The sequence below is a fragment of the Lissotriton helveticus genome, chromosome 3_1 (assembly GCF_964261635.1).
Source record: "Lissotriton helveticus chromosome 3_1, aLisHel1.1, whole genome shotgun sequence".
Classification (NCBI taxonomy): domain Eukaryota; kingdom Metazoa; phylum Chordata; class Amphibia; order Caudata; family Salamandridae; genus Lissotriton; species Lissotriton helveticus.
In genome coordinates, this window is record NC_136061.1 from 618,777,996 (window position 1) to 618,803,302 (window position 25,307).

Consider the following 25,307-nt stretch of genomic DNA (forward strand, 5'->3'; position numbering starts at 1 on the left):
AGATTGCCACTCGTCAGGATACGCCAATGTTTATTAACAAGTTTGGAGACTTGGTTAGAGACCGAACTGTATGTTGTTACACAGACTGTTCTATTCCGTGTCACTTCTTTTGGGGGATTGTCTTCTAACAGTGCTTCCCGGTTGTTGTTGCGGGCCCTTTTCATTGCCTGTTGTATTATCCTTCCTGGATATTTCCTTTGTTGTAATTTCTTGCTTAGGTCTAGGGCTTGGGACTTATATTTTCCCACATCGCTACAGTTCCGTCGGAGGCGTAGGAACTGTCTGTAGGGCAGATTATCTCTTAGATGGCGTGGATGGAAGCTATCGTACCTTAGGAGACAGTTCCTGGCTGTAGGTTTAAAGTGTGTCTCAGTTTTCAGAAAACCCGCCTCATGGTAAATGTTTAGATCTAGAAACACCATAGAGGCATTGGACACCTGGTGCGTGAATTTAAGAAAGTTGTTCTGAGTGTTGATCCAATGCATGAAATCGGTGACTGTTTGGCCATCCCCTGACCAGATAACCAGGACGTCATCGATGTAGCGTCTCCAGGACAGGATCCTGTTCCTGAACGGGTTGCTGGGGTGCAGAATTTTAGTGGCCTCCAGATGGTGTACATAAAGACCCGCCAGGCTCGGGGCAAAGGTGCTGCCCATACTGGTACCATGGCATTGTAGGTATAGGGTTCCTTCGTATTCAAAAAAGTTCTTAGTCAGGGCCATAGAGATACATTCCATCACTACCCCACGGGGTGTGTGATAGTCCCATTGTTTGCTGTGTAACACCTCCTCAATGATGAGGAGGGTCTCGTCGTGGGGGAGGCTCGTATATAAGCTTTCCACGTCGAGGCTCAGTAATAACTGGGAATTGGGATCGAAAGGGTGGTCTTGTAATATTTGGAGCACAGCTTTGGTGTCCTTCAGGTAAGTATCTGTGGCTTGAACCAGAGGTCTCAAGAATGCATCCGCAAACTTGGAAAGTGGTTCAAGTATTGAGGATATGCTGGACACAATCGGGCGACCAGGTGGATTTTGCAGGTTCTTGTGTACCTTAGGGATCGTGTAGAAATATGGTATTCGTGGATCTTTTTGTGTTAGAAAATCTGCCTCTTTTTTCGAAAGCCAGTCGTGGGCCAGGGCCTCCTCAGTCATAGCCCCAATGTGAACTCTTATGGACTCCGTAGGGTCCTCAGTCAGAATCTGATAATTTCTCCTGTCCGCGAGGAGTCTTCTGCATTCCTGGTCGTATGCAGCGGTTGTTTGAATTACAACCGCCCCGCCCTTATCCGCGGGTTTGATCACTATTTGTTTATTCTGAGAGAGTTCTTTTATAGCTTCATTCTCTTTTTTGCTTACGTTCTGGAACACTCTTTGGTTTGTATCCATTCTGCTCAATTCCAGCATTACTGCTTTTTCGAAAGCTAGAACTTCTACAGGGAGTTGGTGATCCAATGGTGTAAAGGATGATTTGGGTTTCAAGCCTGTGTCAGATGTCTCAACCGTGGGTTCTTGGTTGTAAAAGAAAGCTTTTAATTTGATAGTTCTGACAAAGTTCTGGACCTCTTGATGTAGACGGAATATATCCGGTTTGTTTGTAGGGACATATCCTAGACCTTTATTGAGTACTTGTATCTGTACATCAGTTAGGGGCCAGGGGGATGTATTTATAACTAGGTCCCTCTCTTGCTCGTTGTCGCCCTGCTGGCTGTCATGCTCCTGGTGTTCATTCGGGGATCTGGTTCTGGCGTTTGCTGCCAGGTCACATTGTTCCCTCTCTTGTTGCGGCCCCTGTTGGGTTGGATCCCGGGCCCCAGGATAAAAAAGGCTGCTGGTTTTGAGGTGGTGCACTGGTTGGACCTTCCATCCATTGTCGGTACATAGGTCCCATTTGTGGAGGGCCGTATTGGTATTGTGGCATTTGGTACTGGCCTTGGAAAGGGTTAAACGGTGGTGGTACTTGGTAGCCTCTCCACCCTCTTTGGCGGGGGAACTGGGTTCTTTGTTGGCGATAACCCCCCCTCTGTTGTCTTCTATTTCTGAAACCCCCTGAGTTAGTACTGCTTGTACTACCATCTGAATTCACGCAATCAGCATCACTTGTATTGCCATTAGAGACATAGTCCGCTTTTGTGTATGGGTAAGCCCATTCAGCTGTGAAGCGGTCTTTATCTTTTTTGAACTTGTTGAACTTGCTTTGTTTTAAAGTGGCCTCAAAATCTGCCATCTGTTGATTACGTTCATCCAGTCCTTTCTTAAGATCTGCTGGTGAGATATATGCTTTCAAATGGACCTCCAGTCTTTGTATCTCTGTTTTTAACTCTTGAGATTTACGACTAGCAGTTTGTACTATCAAAACTAGCCAGTCTCTGGTACAGTGCCAGGAGATCAGTGACCATGCTTTCTTAAAGGTCAGATCATCCTGGAAGATGAAGAGTTCATTTTTAACTAACAGGCCTTGAGGGGCCAGTTTGTTTCTTAAGTATTCCCTCATCAGTAGGCCGTGGAGGGCGGCTCTTATCTGTACCTTCCGTACATTGGTTAATTCATCCCAATCTCCTACCGTGGGGGCAGGGTCATTAGTGCTTAGTCCTTCAAAAGGGTTGTCTGCGGCCAAAATTCTGTCAATATCATCCTCACTGAACGTCAGTCCATGTTCATCCTCCATGTTGGTGTAGAGGGTTGTTTGGTGTGAAGTGTGATGTGTGTCGCCTGAACAAAAAGTGTGCTGTTATTGGGAGGGGCTCCCACAGCTGTGCGCTGTCTAAACTTTACAAATAACAAGGGAGGGAGGGAGAGGAGAAGTGGATCCTGTCTCTCCTAACGTTATGCATAAACAAAAGGGAATCCACAAAATGGGACAGGGTGGACCCTACAATGGAGGGGAGCACCCAGTGTGGTTTAAATACCCCTCACACACCAAAAGGCCCCGTGGTGTCATGCTTCATCATCGGGGTCTTCGCAAACCTCTACGGAATGCGGCGTGCTACGACTCACGGCTACGCAGGAGCACTTTAAGGTGAGCTATGTGTAAACGTGTGTGAGGGTAGGAAAATGTGAGTGAAGGTGAAGAGAAAGGTTTAAAAAATACCTGGCTCGTGGGCTAACACAAAAATATTTTATTTAAACCCCGGCTGGTATTGTTAAAAAGTGCAAGGGTGGCGGCCTTTACTAGTTAGGGTAAGGCAACCTCACAAGTGCGTCGTCAACATGTTTCGGAGTAAAGAACTCCTTCTTCAGGACAAGGATATGCACTAAGTATCCCCACCTTACTCACATGGATGTAGATTTAAAAGTGTGCTCTACAAAAATAAGTCTAGGTGTAATGTACCTATCAAATTGATACAAGTTCGTTGCGCCCAATTGGCGAGAAATAGGAACCTGTGAAGGAACAAAAAGGCAGAATAAACCATATTGTCACAATGGGTGTGGAATCACACTACAGGGTAAAAAAGAACCCAGTGTCGGTCCAGGAACCCTAGAAAAAATGTAAAAGAACGTATAAAAAACACACAGACACACACATGGACAGGGACACACATTATTAGTCTCTGAAAAGACATCAGGTATCACACTATGGAATATAAGGCATGCTGTAAGTAAAAGTGTGGCTTACTTATGATCACAAGTTTAATAACCTCATGAGCCCGATGCGTGATATTGGGGGTCAGCTGTCCTGCCTACTGTGGCGACCTAGAGAATGTTTAAGCATTTAGGTAGTTAGATTTGCTGATCTTAGACCCAGATCTAGGTAGGAAGAGACACCCTGTATCAACATTTGAACTCACGGTTACAGCATAGCCTGCTCGACTTCCTCCCCTCAACGTGGCTCCGACGAAGTGTCGGGTCAATGGGAGGTTTAGCGTTTATATATTATCAAGGTAATTGAATAATTGCCCCAAAATTGAAAACGGGAGATGCCCAAACAAGGATATGTATCCATCGTTTTCCCGGTATTGCGCGAGAAAGCAGGGCGCGACCAGGATTGAACTGAGCCTGCGTGAAGACATGGACACTACCCGTCGGTACATGCATACGGCGGTAGTGTCTCAGGCAGGGCTCAGCAGTGCGAGGGCCATCCTCAAGCGCATGCGTACGGGATGGGAATTGCAAGAAGACACGCGCGTGCAATAGCAGTGTCTCTGACTGAAACCAGCCCGATTGTTTAGCGCATGCGCAAGTCGGGGTTATATTGTTGTTGCCACTTTGAATAAAAGATATCTCCGAACATCCTAGGCTCTTAGAGTTTGTTGTAAAGGCAGATAACCAACAGTATGAGGAATTAACGCGCCTTCTATCATCCAGTGGGAGGGACATGAGATAGAAGTATAAAAATATTTCCATAAATTTACTTATAGAAATTATTATTGGTGGCGCTACCTAGATGGAATTAATATAAGAACTGTGTAGGTCATTCTAGCCTGGTGTAAATGTTACACACCCGAGGTTTAGCAGATTAATGCGCCTCAGTTCTACCCAACATAGTTGAATATGCGTGGGAAGGGGGGCCATGAGATGAAAGTTAAATGGGCTGAAGCCTATTGTAATAGGACGTAAAGGTACATTTAGCTGGAGTCCTAGAGACCAATAGATTTCATTCCATCAACGTAATTGGCTCCATGGGATGGAGTCATTAAGCCCATTCACATCTGAGCCCAGACGGAAAACCCATCTCTGCTCCTTCTCGAACAGGCCCTTGTCAGAAGGAAGTTGCTCAATCACTGTCCAATGTATTTCGTTCACACAGTGTTGTGCCTCGAGGAAATGTGATGCCATCTTGGTGGTCTGTTTTTTGCACCTCACGTTGCTTTTATGTTCGTTGATCCTGGTTTTGACAGGGCGTGTAGTCATCCCTACATATTCCTTTCCACAGGGACATGTGATCAGATATATTACGTTTCTGCTGTTGCAATTTGTGAAAGTACGTTGATCCCATCTGGTGCCATTCCTAAATACAAGGCTGAGACTTTTTCCAGTAAGGTGACAGTTATTGCAGTTGCCACACGGGTGATGCCCGTGGAGATCTCGTAGTCTCGTCTGTTCGGTCACTGGGGTACAAGGTCTAGTATGTACCAAAATATCCTTGAGGTTTCTTCCTCTCCTGTGGGCAAACAGCGGTTTCTCTAATTCCAGATTGCCACTCGTCAGGATACGCCAATGTTTATTAACAAGTTTGGAGACTTGGTTAGAGACCGAACTGTATGTTGTTACACAGACTGTTCTATTCCGTGTCACTTCTTTTGGGGGATTGTCTTCTAACAGTGCTTCCCGGTTGTTGTTGCGGGCCCTTTTCATTGCCTGTTGTATTATCCTTCCTGGATATTTCCGTTGTTGTAATTTCTTGCTTAGGTCTAGGGCTTGGGACTTATATTTTCCCACATCGCTACAGTTCCGTCGGAGGCGTAGGAACTGTCCGTAGGGCAGATTATCTCTTAGATGGCGTGGATGGAAGCTATCGTACCTTAGGAGACAGTTCCTGGCTGTAGGTTTAAAGTGTGTCTCAGTTTTCAGAAAACCCGCCTCATGGTAAATGTTTAGATCTAGAAACACCATAGAGGCATTGGACACCTGGTGCGTGAATTTAAGAAAGTTGTTCTGAGTGTTGATCCAATGCATGAAATCGGTGACTGTTTGGCCATCCCCATACCAGATAACCAGGACGTCATCGATGTAGCGTCTCCAGGACAGGATCCTGTTCCTGAACGGGTTGCTGGGGTGCAGAATTTTAGTGGCCTCCAGATGGTGTACATAAAGACCCGCCAGGCTCGGGGCAAAGGTGCTGCCCATACTGGTACCATGGCATTGTAGGTATAGGGTTCCTTCGTATTCAAAAAAGTTCTTAGTCAGGGCCATAGAGATACATTCCATCACTACCCCACGGGGTGTGTGATAGTCCCATTGTTTGCTGTGTAACACCTCCTCAATGATGAGGAGGGTCTCGTTGTGGGGGAGGCTCGTATATAAGCTTTCCACGTCGAGGCTCAGTAATAACTGGGAATTGGGATCGAAAGGGTGGTCTTGTAATATTTGGAGCACAGCTTTGGTGTCCTTCAGGTAAGTATCTGTGGCTTGAACCAGAGGTCTCAAGAATGCATCCGCAAACTTGGAAAGTGGTTCAAGTATTGAGGATATGCCGGACACAATCGGGCGACCAGGTGGATTTTGCAGGTTCTTGTGTACCTTAGGGATCGTGTAGAAATATGGTATTCGTGGATCTAGTGATGGAATGTATCTCTATAGGATCCTGTCCTGGAGACGCTACATCGATGACGTCCTGGTTATCTGGTCAGGGGATGGCCAAACAGTCACCGATTTCATGCATTGGATCAACACTCAGAACAACTTTCTTAAATTCACGCACCAGGTGTCCAATACCTCTATGGTGTTTCTAGATCTAAACATTTACCATGAGGTGGGTTTTCTGAAAACTGGGACACACTTTAAACCTACAGCCAGGAACTGTCTCCTAAGGTACGATAGCTTCCATCCACGCCATCTAAGAGATAATCTGCCCTACGGACAGTTCCTACGCCTCCGACGGAACTGTAGCGATGTGGGAAAATATAAGTCCCAAGCCCTAGACCTAAGCAAGAAATTACAACAACGGAAATATCCAGGAAGGATAATACAACAGGCAATGAAAAGGGCCCGCAACAACAACCGGGAAGCACTGTTAGAAGACAATCCCCCAAAAGAAGTGACACGGAATAGAACAGTCTGTGTAACAACATACAGTTCGGTCTCTAACCAAGTCTCCAAACTTGTTAATAAACATTGGCGTATCCTGACGAGTGGCAATCTGGAATTAGAGAAACCGCTGTTTGCCCACAGGAGAGGAAGAAACCTCAAGGATATTTTGGTACATACTAGACCTTGTACCCCAGTGACCGAACAGACGAGACTACGAGATCTCCACGGGCATCACCCGTGTGGCAACTGCAATAACTGTCACCTTACTGGAAAAAGTCTCAGCCTTGTATTTAGGAATGGCACCAGATGGGATCAACGTACTTTCACAAATTGCAACAGCAGAAACGTAATATATCTGATCACATGTCCCTGTGGAAAGGAATATGTAGGGATGACTACACGCCCTGTCAAAACCAGGATCAACGAACATAAAAGCAACGTGAGGTGCAAAAAACAGACCACCAAGATGGCATCACATTTCCTCGAGGCACAACACTGTGTGAACGAAATACATTGGACAGTGATTGAGCAACTTCCTTCTGACAAGGGCCTGTTCGAGAAGGAGCAGAGATGGGTTTTCCGTCTGGGCTCAGATGTGAATGGGCTTAATGACTCCATCCCATGGAGCCAATTACGTTGATGGAATGAAATCTATTGGTCTCTAGGACTCCAGCTAAATGTACCTTTACGTCCTATTACAATAGGCTTCAGCCCATTTAACTTTCATCTCATGGCCCCCCTTCCCACGCATATTCAACTATGTTGGGTAGAACTGAGGCGCATTAATCTGCTAAACCTCGGGTGTGTAACATTTACACCAGGCTAGAATGACCTACACAGTTCTTATATTAATTCCATCTAGGTAGCGCCACCAATAATAATTTCTATAAGTAAATTTATGGAAATATTTTTATACTTCTATCTCATGTCCCTCCCACTGGATGATAGAAGTAAGGCGCGTTAATTCCTCATACTGTTGGTTATCTGCCTTTACAACAAACTCTAAGAGCCTAGGATGTTCGGAGATATCTTTTATTCAAAGTGGCAACAACAATATAACCCCGACTTGCGCATGCGCTAAACAATCGGGCTGGTTTCAGTCAGAGACACTGCTATTGCACGCGCGTGTCTTCTTGCAATTCCCATCCCGTACGCATGCGCTTGAGGATGGCCCTCGCACTGCTGAGCCCTGCCTGAGACACTACCGCCGTATGCATGTACCGACGGGTAGTGTCCATGTCTTCACGCAGGCTCAGTTCAATCCTGGTCGCGCCCTGCTTTCTCGCGCAATACCGGGAAAACGATGGATACATATCCTTGTTTGGGCATCTCCCGTTTTCAATTTTGGGGCAATTATTCAATTACCTTGATAATATATAAACGCTAAACCTCCCATTGAACCGACACTTCGTCGGAGCCACGTTGAGGGGAGGAAGTCGAGCAGGCTATGCTGTAACCGTGAGTTCAAATGTTGATACAGGGTGTCTCTTCCTACCTAGATCTGGGTCTAAGATCAGCAAATCTAACTACCTAAATGCTTAAACATTCTCTAGGTCGCCACAGTAGGCAGGACAGCTGACCCCCAATATCACGCATCGGGCTCATGAGGTTATTAAACTTGTGATCATAAGTAAGCCACACTTTTACTTACAGCATGCCTTATATTCCATAGTGTGATACCTGATGTCTTTTCAGAGACTAATAATGTGTGTCCCTGTTCATGTGTGTGTCTGTGTGTTTTTTATACGTTCTTTTACATTTTTTCTAGGGTTCCTGGACCGACACTGGGTTCTTTTTTACCCTGTAGTGTGATTCCACACCCATTGTGACAATATGGTTTATTCTGCCTTTTTGTTCCTTCACAGGTTCCTATTTCTCGCCAATTGGGCGCAACGAACTTGTATCAATTTGATAGGTACATTACACCTAGACTTATTTTTGTAGAGCACACTTTTAAATCTACATCCATGTGAGTAAGGTGGGGATACTTAGTGCATATCCTTGTCCTGAAGAAGGAGTTCTTTACTCTGAAACATGTTGACGACGCACTTGTGAGGTTGCCTTACCCTAACTAGTAAAGGCCACCACCCTTGCACTTTTTAACAATACCAGCCGGTGTTTAAATAAAATATTTTTGTGTTAGCCCACGAGCCAGGTATTTTTTAAACCTTTCTCTTCACCTTCACTCACATTTTCCTACCCTCACACACGTTTACACATAGCTCACCTTAAAGTGCTCCTGCGTAGCTGTGAGTCGTAGCACGCCGCATTCCGTAGAGGTTTGCGAAGACCCCGATGATGAAGCATGACACCAAGGGGCCTTTTGGTGTGTGAGGGGTATTTAAACCACACTGGGTGCTCCCCTCCATTGTAGGGTCCACCCTGTCCCATTTTGTGGATTCCCTTTTGTTTATGCATAACGTTAGGAGAGACAGGATCCACTTCTCCTCTCCCTCCCTCCCTTGTTATTTGTATACATAACTACCAACATGCATACACAACACACGCACAACTGTATGTTCGCACCCTGTGTGCAGTAATACAGATACGTGTGCGACAGTGTCCAGAGGTACAGACATGCATGTAGACATCGATATACATACGGGCGCTCATAGGCATATGCTCATCTTTTATTAGCGCCAAGAAACCCACGGATAAACATGCGCTTTGTAAGCACGCTATGCTTTAAATGCTTATGTTATGCTATAAATGCATGTCATTATATATGCATATTTGTTCATGTAGTACAAATATGTATTATATATAAATACACCCGCACTCATGTGTATAATCACATATACACGGGGATGTGAGTAGTCCGCATGCACCTATAAGCACAATATATATGTGTTCCTTACAATGTATTCATACACATATTTTGTGACCATATAAACATACACCCGAGCAGGAAAAATGACTCATTCGACAGCTATTTACAGTCATACGGCTATTACATGTTTGTGGGCGCGCAGTACATACATGAGCGTGGTCATGCTCACTTATGTGAGCCCACATATCTTTCTATTTGCCCTCGCATGCGGATGGACCACATTTCAGTACAGCGAATAGAACATTACATTATACATATACATATACATGCACACACATGTTTCCATACTTATATGCGTGTCTGTGCACATAGTCGCCAATATTTTACATTTTAGCAGCTCTGAGCTCCATGAAACATTCATGTAAAATACGCTTGGACTGAGGAAAACCTCGTTCTTTCTACAGCAGTGGGGAGAGAGCCTGTCGTGTTTAAAACATTTTTTTAATTCAGGATAACTGTCCTGAAACGCGCAGTTACTTTCCACTGCTGCCAACCAGACATCTGATACTTTCCCCTAAACTTTTATCGTGTAAAAATAACTGCCGATGCTATCTCGCATGTTTTACATGTTTTACACCAGCGCCTTTCTGCGTCCACGCCGCAGCGCGCGTGTGAGCCTGGGATTAAACGTTCGCAGAGGAACATGCTCTGGATTAACTATTATATTACATGACATTATTTGAATTCATTTCAGTTTTTTGTTTTTTTAAAAACTTTATTTATTAATTTTATTCTCCAATTACAGTACAGGTGTGTTCTCACAGGCAAAAGTTCAGGCAATCTGTACATCGCAGAACACTGTCATAGTAAGTATTTCGGTAACATACGGGCTAGGTCTTTTGTAAGTAACGTATATCTGGATACACAATTACATCAGAATATACATCCTTTACCTTCAAGCAGTTCATGTGATTAGAGTAAGTTCGTGCATAAATCAGCATAATCTCTACAGCAGGACATTACTGACGTTTCACCAGTCACAATACAATTACGCACTTTTCTTCTTCACAATATCTATGGTAATGCCAAGCAAATAGCAACAAATGACATTTTTCATGACATAGCGGTTTTACATATAGTGTATTTTACAACTCAGTAGCATTGTCAGCACCTGCTTGGTTATTATCATTTGATTCACTATCGTATTTCGCAAGGTAGACCCGCAAGGGATCCCATACATCCTTAGGTTTGCAGCGTATTGGTAATGTTTCCGCATATATAAGATTTTGGTCTTGGCTGTATATAAGGTCATTCAGCCATTCCTTAAATTTGGGGGTTCTCCCGCTCCCCCACCTACACGCAACTCTGCGCTTCGCTAGTAGTAAGGCAATGTTGACAAATTTCCTAACAGATTTTGGCACTCCCATCGTGTACCCTAGTAACATAATGAGTGTATCTCTATCTATCGTACCTTCTATCATCTCTTGGAGCGCTGTGTAAAACTCCGTCCAGTATTCAGAAATCGTCAGGCATTCCCATGCTAAGTGCAGGAAACCCGCACCCTCCATCCCGCATCTGTCACACCTGTCATTGTCAGCCAGGTGAAATCTCAATTTTTTGACTGGGGTATAATATAGTCTCTGTAAAAATTTGTAGTGTATAATCTTGAGCCTACAGCTTGAGGAGATGTTGGCGGTGATATCACAACAGTAGGCCCATTGTTGATCCTCGATTTCTATTCCCATGTCTAAGCTCCACTGTATGCAAGCCTTACACTGTGTTTTCGTGCTTTGTTTCCTAATGTCTATATATGTGGGATACCATGTGGCTCCCGTCTGCCGACATCAATACACCGTGCAGTGGTATCGCTGTTTCGGGCTCTTCGGGAAATTGTGGCAGTATATTCCTCAAACCCAGTCGTAGTCTGATATAGTAGAAGAGGTCAAGAGGCTTGGGCTGGACCGATTGAAATATCTGATCCCTACTTTTACATTGACCGTTCAGGAATAGATCACCCCATTTTTGTATGTCAAGGCGACAGCACATAATTTGAAACTCGCCCTCCTGCAGTAATGTCAGCTGGGGATGATATACAAGAGGTAAGTCGGGTGAGTAAAGTATCGGGAGCTGCAGCAGTTTACGAATCCGTCGCCATGCGTCTACTGTGCACGTCACAGTCGTGAAGGGTGTTTCTATAGCTTCTACAGGGGCATGTATTACTCCTTTCAGGGGTAAGGGACGTGCTATCCAATCCTCAGCGGCCAGCTGCGGCATGAAAGGGGTCGGTGCAAACCAATGGTATGCATATTGTGCCTGCGCACTCATATAATACACTAGGAAGTCAGGCACGTCGAACCCTCCATTAGCATATGGCTGAGTGCTCACAGACCAAGCCAGTCTCGGTTGGTTGCCACCCCAGAACAGTCTGAGCAGTTCCGATCGAAGTGTTTTGAAGACATATGTACCCGGGTAATAAGGGATATTTTGAAAGAGATACAAAAATCTTGGTAGGATAACCATTTTTATAAGTGACGCTCTCGAGTGACATCGTCAGTCAATTTCGTGATAGCAGTACCATAGTTCAGCTTTATGATTTCATCCTTTTCTATGGTCAATTGTATGCCCAAGTAGCGAAGATCCAAACTGCACCAGTCCAGTGGATAGTCTAATTGGAATTGAGTCACTGCCGGAGTCAGTGGTAAGAACTGCGATTTCTTCCAATTAATTTGTATGCCTGACACGCGTCCGAACACTATAAACTCTCGCAGCAGTGGATTGAGGTTAGTTTGAGGATCTGTGACGTAGAGCTTCAAATCATCCGCATAGAGGGACACGTCAATCTGCCGTTGGAAACACCTAAACGCACTTTGCTTATGGAATTGCCGAATACGACATGCCAAGGGCTCAATCGCAATGGCGAAGAGCAAGGGGGAGAGCGGGCACCCCTGCCTGGTTCCCCTAGTGATAGAGATCGGGTCAGATAGTGCGCCAATAATAAGCACTCTCGCCATTGGTTTATTGTAAAGCAATCCAATCCAGTCTACAAACAGTTTTGGAAAGCCCATCCTGTTCAATACTGTTATCATATAGTCCCATTCGACTGAATCAAATGCTTTTGTAGCATCTAGAAAAACGGCAGCCACCGGGACTTCTGGTGCAATGGTACGTATCAGTGAAAAAAGGGTACGCAAATTATGAGTGGTGGATCTACCAGGTACAAACCCAGCCTGGTCCGGGAGCACTATCTTGGTCATTAAAAGGGATAACCGAGTCGCCAGTATTTTGGCCAAGATCTTTGCATCGCAGTTTATAAGGGAGAGCAGCCGGTAAGAATCACAATCTGATGGGTCCTTCCCGGGTTTTAGAAGGGAGGTAATCACCACCTCTCGCATTGAGCGTGGCAATATCCCAACCTCCATCGCACTTTCAAAAACCTCCTTCGGAACTGGGGCCATTGTGTCCACATAACATTTATAAAATTCCGCCGGAAGGCCATCTAACCCTGGGGCTTTGCCATTCTTTAAGGACATTATGGCATCCCGCACTTCATCCAGCTCTAAAGGGGCACTAAGAAACTGTCTGTGTGCGTCACCAAGCCAGCACAGCGCCACCTCACTTAGGAAGTCGTCAAACATTGCGTCTCCAGATCGTTTTGTATGGTATAATCCCCTGTAATGTGTTGTAAAGAGATGCATGATGCTCCTAGTATCCTGACACTTCTGACCATCTGGCGCGGACATTTCAAGTATGTGTGTGTTGTAACGGGGATTTTGTGTGAGGCTTGCGAGTGCTCGCCCCGGTCTTTCTCCCTCGCAATATCTTCTAGCGGCATAGTGTTTACCCCTAAATTTAACTTCTCTGGCTGCCTCAGTTTCATACTGTGTGAGTTTATCTCAGAATTCATTACGGGATCTCCCCCCTACTTCCCGCGTCATCTTCATCTCCAACTCTTTTAATTCCTGTTCGAGTTTCGTGATAGTGCCTCGAATGTCTCTCAGAACACCACAGCTTTTGGAGATGCAGTAACCCCTGACCGTGACTTTAAACGCTTCCCATATCGTTTCTACTTCCTCCACAGACCTCTTATTTCTAGGAAAAAATTCCGTTATCTCCTCCCCTAATTCCGATTTAAAGACCTCATCCAGTAGTGCTGTAGGTTGAAGACGCCAAGGGGGTTTCGGTCTTTCATACCCAGGTATGCTGATTTGGACCAGTAAGTAGTGGGCAATGATCCGACAATGTCCTCGGCAGATGGCACACCTTGCCTAAGTCCACGCTCAACCCCCGAGACACCAGACAGTAGTCTAGCCGAGCCCATGTGTTGGAGTGTGCAGTGAAATGCGTGCCTTCTCTATGTGTGGCAAGGGTGAACCTCCAGCTGTCCATCAACCCCCCTTCTGTCATTATGCCCCTCAACATCTCACTGGCTCGTCTATTATATTGGGGACTTCCGTCTGATCTATCCATTCCTGGAACTAGAGCCACATTAAAATCCCTCCCCATATAACATGCATGGAACCTATATTAATCACCTTTCCCCACAGCTGGGAAAAGAAATCAGGTGTGGCGGTGTTGGGGGCATAGCAATTCACTATCGTGATTGTGTCCAGTCCAAGTCTACCCCACATTAGGACAAATCGACCCTCAGAATCCAATAGGTCTCCGAGCAGGACGAAGGGCACTGACTTTCTGACTAATATAGCCGTCCCTCTAGCATATGCAGAATATGAAGAGAATCATCGGAGCGACGCCCATTTACTAGCAAATGTATGTTTGGCGCGGGGGCTGAGGTGTGTTTCCTGCAATAGGGCGATTTGTATTTGGTGTCTATCCAGGTAAGCTAACACATTCCTACCCTTTCTGGCATCGTTCAGGCCCCGTATATTCCAAGTCATGACAGAAATCTTTGTCATCAGCCCATCAGCCATTGTCACACTTGGCAGTGTTACCACACATCTGAAGGATAGTATACACCTGCACTGCGGTTGCCCAAACCTGTAACATCCAGTGTAACATCACCTACATCTCATACCCTCCTAAAGAATAAAGCCTATATAACAACCAGCTTTCCATCATTTTGAATCCAGGAACCAGGTAACACCCACCATCTTCGATCAAATTGGAGATATCCATAAAATTCCTCCCTCCCCTCCCACCCCCTCCCCCATCCTTATGCAGTACTTGAACCTCCAGTAGCATATAAGCAAGTAAAGGCTGCGTGATAACACATTTCCATCCCCCCCCCTGCTTGCCGCCCCCCTCCCACTGGAGCATCCCCAACTTGCCAGCTTCCTCGTCCCACCCTCCACCCCATTTTCCCATGAACAACATAACCATCTGCAGAAAAACAGTAGCGAAGATAGGGGAACACCCTAGGGGGTTCAACTCTAGATGGTCACACAACCACCCTCCCCCCCCCCCTGCCGCGCCTCAATCCTTGACGTCCCCCAGGCAACGGTCAAGGAGGGGTGGTGGGGCCTGGAATACATTACCACTGGAACTCTTGAACCCAGTCTGTACAGTAAGCAATCTTTGTCCCCATTCCCGTTATCATTTGTGGGATATCATCAACTGAGTGCAGTAGTCCATCCTCAGCGCTGGGCCATCCTCTTGTAGATTGTCTCATGCGTCGTCGTCCTCATTTAGATTGTCTGGGTCCGCCGGACCCCGTCCAGACACTCTGCGTTGCTCTTTCTTCAATGTCTTTAGGTAGTCTTCCACCTGCTGCGGCTTAGTGAAGAATCGTTGTCTTCCCTGGTGCGTTACCCTAAGCCGGGCCGGGTATAACAGGGCATAATCTATCTCTGCTTCGCGTAGTTTCTTATTCACTGCGATGAATTTTCGTCTTTCCTCCTGAACCATTGGAGTAAAGTCCGGATAAATGGAGAAGACGACGCCCTCATAGTTCAGAGATCTTTAAGTTCGAGCTACCCTCAGGACCACATCACGATCTCGATAGTTTAGTAAACGAGCAATTATGGGGCGGGCGGAGCTCCAGGTTTGGGCTGTGGCCCAAGGGATCGGTGTGCCCGTTCCACTATGAACTGCGCGGAAAGAGTTTCTGCCCCGATGGTCGTCAACAGCAGCTTTTCAATGTAATCCTCCATACGCCCCGTATTGGTGGACTCCTGAACACCCGTAACGCGTATATTATTGCGCCGGCTGCGGGCCTCCAACTCTTCGTTCTTTGCAGCTATAGTGCGTAGGAGATTGTCCATCCTCGTGAGTTGCGCTGTGTGCCCGGCCGAGATGTCATCGTACACTGAGATGCGCTGTTCCGTCTCCACTATCCTATCTTCGTGCTGATCCATCTTATGTACAATGGCGTCCATCCTGGTCGACATCTTGTCCACTTTGTCCACTACTGTGGCAAATCCTTGTCGTATTTCTAACAGGAGTTGCTGGACATTAATGTCAGTGGTAGCTGATCCACCTGCCGCCTGATCCGCCCCAGCTGGCATGCCTTTCTCGGCGGTGGAGGGCGATCCTTTTTTAGCGGGATCAAATGTTAGTTTAGGTTGGCGGAGGTCTGGTTTTCCCATCTTGGCTCCGGTCCAGTAGCTCCCACCTCCTGCCAGTTCTCAGTTCGGCAAGAGGCCGCGTCTTGGTTCAAAACCGCCTAAGGACTGGTCAGACCTTCAACCGGTGCACCCCCTGGACGGCAGCCACAGTTTCTGTACTACTTAGAGATCTTTGGTGTCTCCCAGGAGGGAAGCATGAGTAGTGTATAATGTAGCTCAGCCGACTCCTGGTCTATAAGCCCCTCCGTTGTCGCATCAGCGAGTTATAAAGATACGGGGATACCGGCCTGGTGAGGCAGGGCCGTGCAGCGGCAGCAAGCAGCTTTGGAATGCTTATGTGTAGGGCAATTCATTGTACGATAGGCGGCCACTGCTTCTGGTAACAAGTATAATGTCTTGGTATGACGCGCTCACTGTCCGTGTGTTGCCGCCATTATCTTTTGCGCGCCAAATATACAATGGGCAGATCAGTCGCCTTGCCTGCCGTGGTCACGGCTACCGTTTAGAGCCCCCACACCTACTGGTCTCCACAATGCGTGCCTATTTTCCCTCGTCCTTTCAGTGGCCCTCAAGGTAGGCCGCTTGCTGTCTCCCGATAGTCCTCCCCTTCAGGCCGCCATATTGCGCATCTCGCATTGCCCCGTAGCCGGCTTGTGCCTAGAGCCGAAGCCGCATTTGGAGCCCTAGCGGTACGTCTTGCAGCTTCTTATCTTGCGGCGCAGCGATTTCCTACCGTACTTGGATGTGTGTCGGTGGTAACTGCCGCGGTGGTGTTCGGGTCTTTGGGCCGGAGACGCGGCCTGTCCGGCACATGTGAATCCGCGACCTTTCCTGGTCGCCGCCGCCGCTTGTAGCGCTCCCCGCTAACCAGCGGCGCGCTCGGGGAAAGTTGCAAGTCTCTGAAAGTCCAGTTGTAGTTGTCCGATCCGTGCGAGACTTTCACCGAGTGTTGGGTAACTTGTCTTGTTTCGATCAGGATAATTCCAGCTAGGTGCAGAGCCAGCAATTCAGGATAAACGAAGGATGTCGATCCAGGCTTCAGGAGCCTCACCCAAGGGCGGCCATTCTGTCGTGTGCCCTCTAGCGCCCCCATTTCAGTTTTATTTATACAGCTAGATATATAAATTGTGCCTCATTGCAACCACTGCTCTGAAAGTGTCAACTCTTCGATTCTTTAACCAAAGTGAAGCGCTGAAGGACAGCACGGGTGTCTGAACTGGGGCCCTAAATAGAATAATTAGCTACCCACTTCTGTGCCACCTATTGTGGTTTTACCTGGAGCTGCCGAGAATACACCTGAGTCTCTATTACTAAAAAAAAACACTTTTTAAAAAGGCTGACAGCAGTTCCGGGCGAGAAGATAAACATTTTATTCTTCCATTTTTCCCCCTTTTTTTATTCCAGTTTTATAGCTCCCGAGTATTGAACACAAACACCGCTCTCCTTCCTTAAAATATTATTCTTTTTTCTATTCCCATGCCTGGTTCTGGGGACCCTCCAAATCTTTGCAGTGGAATTTGTGAGCAACGCTCACCCGTTAGTATGTTTAATAGATTGGAGAGAGTTATTTTATTAATATATTGTAATAACGCCCCACCTGCGCCCTGGCATGAAGTCTGTCTCCCAGACATACATGTGGTGTTAGGTTATTGTCCATTTGTGTAACATTTACTATGATTATGGGAATATTTGAACCCCACGCCCTCTCCATTTAAAATACTCCCACAATGTAAACAAAGCGCTCATTGTAGGCTGGAGCACTGAACCAAAAGCAGGCTTTTATATTTTTAAATGTAAGAGCGTTTGTATGTGTTACACACCGACCGTGACTCCGACAGCTTGTGTGATCTTGGGTGGACACTGCTCTCTTTCCGCCTTGTGTGATCTTGAGCGGACAAACATCTGTTCTGTGTGATCTCAGGTTGATGAGCCCTGGTCCCACCCTGTAAATGGCAGTATATCTCCTATCTACATATTTGTGGGTGGGAGTGTGGGGCTGTGTGTGTTGTGCTCTCTGTGTATGTGGCTCTCTGTGTATGTGGCTCTGTGTGTGTGTGGCTCTGTGTGTGTGTGGCTCTGTGTGTGTTTGGCTCTGTGTGTGTGGGGCTCTGTGTGTGTGGCTCTGTGTGTGGCTCTGTGTGTGTGTGTGTGGGAGGCTCTGTGTGTGGCTCTGTGGGTAGCTTTTTTTGTAGGTGGCTCTGTGTGTGTGGGTGGCTCTGTGTGTGGGTGGCTCTATGTGAATGACTGTGTGGGTGGCTCTGTATCTGTGTGGGTGGCTTTGTGTGTGTGGCTCTGTGTGTGGGTGCAAATGCAATAGGTCTCGCATTTGCGAGAGATTAAGCTATCGGCATTGTAGATGACAATGCCATTTTTTTATGTTTTCAAAACAAAAACATAAATAAAAATAATGTCATGAGCAATGCCAATAGCTCTAACTTTAATAATGCCGAGACCATTGCATTGTAAATGCTTGTTCCTTGGGCTGTTGAAGTTTACTCTATGAGATTCTGGGTTTCTTGCCTTGCCATAGAAACGTATTAAAAGGTTTATAAACCTTCTTCAGGAAGTCATTCGATAGTAACATTGGGAGCATGCAGGCAAAATAATTAACTAGAGGGGTTATCATCAATTTCAATGTCTCCGCCCTTCCCCACCATGATAAGAATTTTGGGGACCACCCGTACAGCATAGTCGATACCTTTTTTGTGAAGGGAGTTCTCATTAGTTTTTAAGGTGGTGATCAGATCTTTCTCGAAGTCCAGTCCCAGGTACTTGAAGCATTTAGGTTGCCAAAGTAAGCCTGAGTCACCAATAATGCCTTTGTCACCAATGTTGTTCTTCAAGAGTTTCACTTCCGTCTTATCTTTATTTAATTTGTAACGAGAAACTATGGCAAAGTCTGCTATTGAAGATATTAGAGCCGGTATTGCGGTTTCGGCATTTTCAGATATCACTAAGACATCGTCGGCGTACGCTGTTAGTTTGACCCGGCAATTGTCAAAGCATATACCCGTAATCCGATCGTTATTCCTAAAATGGTAAAGGAAGGGTTCAACAGCAAGCAGGAATAGAGAAGGGGAAAGGGGACAGCCTTGTCTAGTACCTTGTTCTAGCTTAAAGGAGGATGAGAGACAGCCTCCCGCTCTAACTCTGGCTGAGGGATTGGAATAAAGTGCCATCAACATACAAATTAAATTCTCCCCTAATTTAAATGTATCCACCGCTGCTTTCAGGTAGGACCAGTCCACTTTATCAAAGGCCTTTTCGGCGTCTAGGGTAATTGCATCTGTTGGAGAGTCTGTGTATTTGGCCTTCTCTAGTACATGAGCTAAAATGCGCTTATTGTCGCTAGAAAGTCTGTTTTTTAATAAGCCCACTTGTGAAGGGTTGATGAGTTTGGGTAAACATTTTTAATTCGTTTAGCGAGAATCATAGCATAGATTTTACAGTCTAAGTTAATTAGTGATATTGGTCTGTAATTTTTCGGGAGTGACGGGTCTTTCCCAATTTTGGGAATTACTGCTATGATGGCCTCAGCTGGAGTACCGCTAACTGGGCCGGTGTTAGCTAATTCATTATATAGGCTGAGTAGTGGCTGAGTCAGTATCGGAGTGAAACATTTGTAGAACTTTGCATTAAACCCGCCTGGGCCGGGGGCTTTCCCAGATTTAAGTGCTTTGATTATGATCTCAATTTCTGGAGCAGTGATCGGATTATTAAGTTCTGATTGATCTTGGACCGATAACGTGGGAAGCGAGCAATTGTTTAGATAATCGTGAGTTTTAGAGCCTTTAACCCCTTGCAAGCTGCCGTGATTCTGCGCCTGTGCGGCACATTCCAATCACGGGTGCGGTCATGACGGCCCCCAGCCGTCATCAGCACACGAGCAATGTAGTGCATGGCGGCTGGGGGCCGTCATCAGCATGCAAGGGGTTAAGATTTTTGTTTTTGCTGTATAAAGTGTTATAAAAATCCTTAAAAACAACTACGATTTTGATGGGGTCAGAGTGAGTCACCCCAGACTGGTCTGTTAAGCTCTTTATCACAGATTTCTGCAGTTTACACTTCAGGTAAGAGGCAAGGCTCTTGCCTGCTTTATTGGATTCACATAATTTGGTCATTTTTTGTGTTTTCAACCATATCCCCGCTCTTTCACTGACTATCTTATTGTATTCATATTTCTTATTCATTATTTCATTCAGGACGAGGGTATCCCTAGTGATTATATGTCTCTTCTCTAGTGTAGCAATTTTTTGTTCCAAATGTACAAGTTGTAAAGTCACTCAAGGAAGAGATACAAACGGATAAACTTTAAACTCATAGGAATGGTAGTAAGTACAAAGGTCTACTACATATACTAGTGGTTAGAGTTATATATAAATATATATATATATATACAAATAGTAAATTTACTCATGATTACATTTTACCAGCGATTAGACTTGGACAATTAAATATTACCTATTTACAGAGTATGGCCACAGGATGGCCAAATGTGAGGCACTTGCAGCAGGACATTACCTAGGACATCAGGTGGAGATATGAGATTTAGTTCTGTGGTCTGGTGGAAGCTTGGCCCGATAATTTCAACACTGTTGTTCGGTTTGGTACTTGTGAACTCAAGTTTCGCCCTACGCTCCTAACGCTTCTGTCATGCCAGATTCTAAAGCCTGTTACCCGGTGTCTAATACCTCCATTGTGGTGTCGGCTATGTATTTCCTGATGTCTGTTCCCTGAGGTTTCAAGTTTGGTTCTGACGTCTGTCCCTTGTCGGCAGGTTCTTTTTAGGGTCAGGGTCCAGTAGTACTGGGTTTGTGCTCTGGCGCAGAGGTTTGCTACTTGGAGGTCTGGTTGCTGGTATCAGACGTTGTTAAGAGGTCTTCTTTGTATGCCATGGTTCTAAGGTCTGGCCTCTGTGGTTTCAGACATGGTTCTCATGTTTACTTCTTATGTGTGAACTGTGGTGCTATGAAAGGTGTTGAGATAGCAAAGCGATGTCGGATTTTACAGTGGCAGGTTGCAGAAGCACCAACAATGAGAAGTGGAAGCCAACGTGATAAAGTGGGCAACACTTGAAGCGAAGGCATTACACATTCGGAGAGGCGTAGTAGACTGAGGGGGAGCACAGACATGGGATGCCCTACTCTTAGAGTTTGTTCACCATTGGCAGGATGAGGAGCATGACAATATTAAGGGAAGACAAGCATTGGCATAGCCAATAGGTCTCGTCTTTGGGATCTTATAAGTGTTTAGCCATGCAACAGTTGATGTTGTTGCACCAAGGATATTGAGCTGAATAGCTAAACACTTATAAGGTCCCGAAGGTGAGACCTATTGGCTATGCCAATGCTTGTTATAGAAGCGAGCCGCCACTGAGTGTAGTGACCCCTCACACCCTTAGGCCCCGGTGCAACTGCACCTGCTGCACTGTTGCTCCCAGTAGCACTTCTTCCCCCTCGCACCAGTCCTCTGACGCATTCCAGCTGCATTGGAACCCTGCCCCCATCATCGTGGCACTGCAAATAACAGCCCTAGTACCTTCTGATGAGTAGCTCTCTTTTTCCACCTTCTTGACGCAGACACATCTAAAGATAGCTCATTTCTGAGCCTGCCATCTTCCTTTAGCTCAGATCATACTCTTGTTAGCTGACTGCCCTAAGTAGAATTCCGCAGATCTCTCTCTGAAGACGACCCTTTGTTTGCTGACAGGTACAGCAGGGCATGAATGGAGATTAATTGCATGCCACACATTACAGTTTTCAAACTTGCCATGTTTCTGCCTACCCACCAGAGAAGGGGGCTTACGAACACTTGGGGTCCGTCTGTGTTTTGAGAGCGCCTATCGTAAAATGAACGCCGAGATACATTTTAACAAATGGTATTTTTATTTTGTGACAGCCTTTTGTGTAGCGTTTCAAGCCAACGTAGGCGCTATGGCACGCAACAGGAATAGACAGTGAAGGCGGAGCTCCATATATCACGGTTTCTAAGTTAATGCATAAGTAACCCATCCAGTCTACTTTTATGGCTTTGGATTCTGGGACTTGTAGTCCTAATTAGCACTTTATAAAATCAGGATTACAAGCTCCAGAGTGCAAACCTGAGACTTGGTCTGAAAGGGATACTCGCGCATGGACCTGGGAATCCTGAGCGCTCTCTGCACGATTGAGTCGAAAGGTTTCATCTTGTAATCACCAGAGATCAGCCACCCACCCGCATCACGGATGATTCCAAGAAAAACTTCTGATAATGATGTGACGTAAACGCAGTTTATGTGTTACCTTGACATGGATGTACGACATTACAACGCATGCTTTTACATCGCATGTTTTTACAACACGAGTTTTACAACGCATACCATTACAACCCATAGTGCTTTGGGGCGCTGGATAGTGATTTATTTAATTTACTATTCCAACTCCACTCCCCGTGGATAGTAGGGAAGGTGTTGGATAGTAAATTAAATATATTCCCTATCCTAGAGCGCCCCCCAGCGCAATGCGTTGTAATGGTTTGCGTTGTAAAAGCTGCGATGTAAAAGCACTGCGTGGTAAAAGTTGCGTTGTAAGTGATGTTCCCCCCTTGACATTGGTGGTGGGAATACGACATGTTTCACTGATGCTCAGCAGTCACATTAGTGGTGTGAGAGCAATAGAGACCAGAGTGAGTAGGTCAATGAGAGCAGTGCGGGAGAGATAGAGAGAGGTGAAGAGACAGTGTGGGTGACAACGGAAGAGAGAAAGAGTAAGATACAGGGAGAGGCACAGACAGAAAGGGCACAGGAGAAGAAACGAGGGTGACAGGGAAAAGAGCGATAAGTATGGTGTGTGTGCGATAGAGTTTAGAGCGAAAGACAAAAGATGCGGGAAGAGAGAGAGTAACACACAAATGTTGAGAGATTGAGGGGTGACAACGAAAGAGAGCGTGAGAGACAGAAAGAGGAACAAGGAAGAGCTTATTAGTTCATTCAGGCTGGTTTTCACAGACACCTGTGGTACCACTATTTTCTCTCTTATCACACTAATATGCTTGGGAAAGCTAACAATCAGGGTGAGGTGCCAACAGCTTTTCCTTAATTTTGTGAAAACAGAATTAGCGACGCCATGGGACAAATTGGTGCAGATTGTACAGCCACAGGGCACGGTGTACAGCGTAATTACTGCGCAGCGGTAGAGTTGCATACAGAGTGAAGCTAAATGCGAAGTACTGCCATGGCGGAGTTCATCTCAAAATCACTCCGAGTGCAGCCTGTCTATGCAAAACCATAAATCTCAGAATGTGTCTAAACACCATCCCGGAGACAGGCTGCAATTTCCCGACCTCCGTGGCAGGCAAGAGCCAGCAGAGCGCTGTCATTTAACCCCAGTGGTTTTGTTGGTAGGCTTGAGAGGAAAGGTTTTTTTACACTGTCCTGTCAGAGAATGGCTTCGGCAGCTGTTAACGCTGTCGGACAATTTCACATGCTAAAGTAACACAATGCATATGGTTTTGGCATGTTGCTGTTAATAGCCACAAGGTGGCAGCACATCCCTAGTTCTAGATGGGGAAAGCTAAAGGTGCAGCTAATAGTGTCTAATGGCCTTATTCATGGTTCCAGCTGCCTTTTATGCTCATGTACAGCGTTTACCTTGCGGGAGCGAGCGGCGGCGCCATCTGTTTTAGAAGCACGAGCGCAATAATTACAAACAGGTGGTGCCGCTGCTCGCTCCCTCAAGGGAAACGTTAAACAAGCATGATTACCAATAGCAAACAGTGCAAAACACGCACTAGTTTCAAGAAAAGCCTGGAACGTTTCCAAAAGGTCTGGAAAGCAGCGCTTGCGCGCTGTGTAGGTGGGACCTAAAAAACGATGCTGCTTATGACTTGGGGCAAAGGACTGTAAACTAGCACTATAATGTCCAGCCCTCTCAGTTCCCTCTTTGGACTTAATGTTTTATTTAAAAATGTATTTCACTTAGTTGTTGGAGTTACTTCTTTTTATTGGTTCCTTTAAGTGACTATAAAGGTAGCACCAAGAACTGCCAAGATGAATCTGTGAAAGAGCATTCGAAAACAACCTAGAGAGCGGATCAGGGATAGACCGACTCAATGCCAAAACACCAAAGTTGAAATGTAACACTTGAGCATGACATGATTGTAGCAATGATTGAAATTATATATTAAAGCGCAAGTATAAATGAAAAAGTACAGGCAAGGGATGTTCTGCGAAAATCGATATTGCAAGTATGTGGCTGTTGATCTGTATATGAATAATAATGTCAAAAACCATCAAAAATCAATTAAAACAAAATATGGTTTTGAGATCTGGTTATATGGGTTGGTCATTCTGTTGCCAATTTGAGGTCTGGGTCTAAGAAGTCAGGCCTGGTTCTAATGTCTTTTTAGGGCAACTCGCATGTCATGCCTATGTTTAAGGTTATCATTCAAACCCTCTTGGTTGTGAAGTAAAATTATGAAGCTTGCCCCTGACATTTTCAGGTTAAATTCTAAGGTCATGTTCCAGTACGGATGTATGACATTACAACGCATGCTTTTACATCGCATGCTTTTACAACGCGGTTTTTACAACGCATAGCATTACAACGCATAGTGCTTTTAGGCGCTGGATAGTGAATTGTTTAATTTACTATTCCAACTCCAGTCCCCGTGGATAGTAGGGAAGGTGTTGGATAGTACATTAAACCTATTCCCTATCCTAGAGCGCCCCCCAGCGCAATGCGTTGTAATGGTTTGCATTGTAAAAGTTGCGTTGTAAAGGCACTGCGTGGTAAAAGTTGCGTTGTAAAGGTTGTTTACCGTTCCAGTACTGTCACATTGGGTTTCGAGTATCGATCTGACTTGTTCAAATGCCCAATTCAGGGATTCAATCACTGTGGTGTCGGCAAGGGTCTGATGACTTCCTCAGAGGTCTTTACCCTAATCCCCATTTCTTTTTTCTCTCCAGAATGGGTTCCGGAGCACACAGCAGCGATGATGGTGGTGAGCCTGGACCAGTCAACTTCTGCAGTCAGCAGTACTCATGGGCAGAGGTGCAGCGCCGTTCGGGCCCTGAGGAACGATGGCTGGTCATTAACAGAAAGATCTACAACATCAGCAGCTTTTACCAGCGACACCCGGGTGGGGCTCGTGTAATCAGCCACTACTCGGGACAGGATGCCACAGTAAGTTTTCAGCACACTTCCTTCCCATTACAGGCAGGTGTATTCCAGTGACACAAAATAACTGCCCTCTGGGCAATCAGGTTGTCACAGGGGTAGGTAGTAACTTTTATCTAGTGTTCCATAACACACTTCAGCCATTTACAAGTTTTGCAAATAACGGATATCACTA

At 45.8% G+C, this 25,307-nt stretch overlaps 1 protein-coding gene across 3 annotated transcripts in view; it reads left to right on the forward strand.

The window, feature by feature from the left end:
- FADS1 (fatty acid desaturase 1) overlaps positions 1–25,307 on the forward strand; it is a 544,935-nt gene that overhangs the window by 376,462 nt on the left and 143,166 nt on the right. For all 3 annotated transcript variants that reach the window (XM_078680603.1, XM_078680602.1, XM_078680604.1), the window contains one exon: positions 24,922–25,138. In XM_078680603.1, coding sequence (XP_078536729.1) covers positions 24,923–25,138 — 216 coding nt within the window. In that variant the 5' untranslated portion in view covers position 24,922. The remainder of the gene's footprint in view (positions 1–24,921; positions 25,139–25,307) is intronic.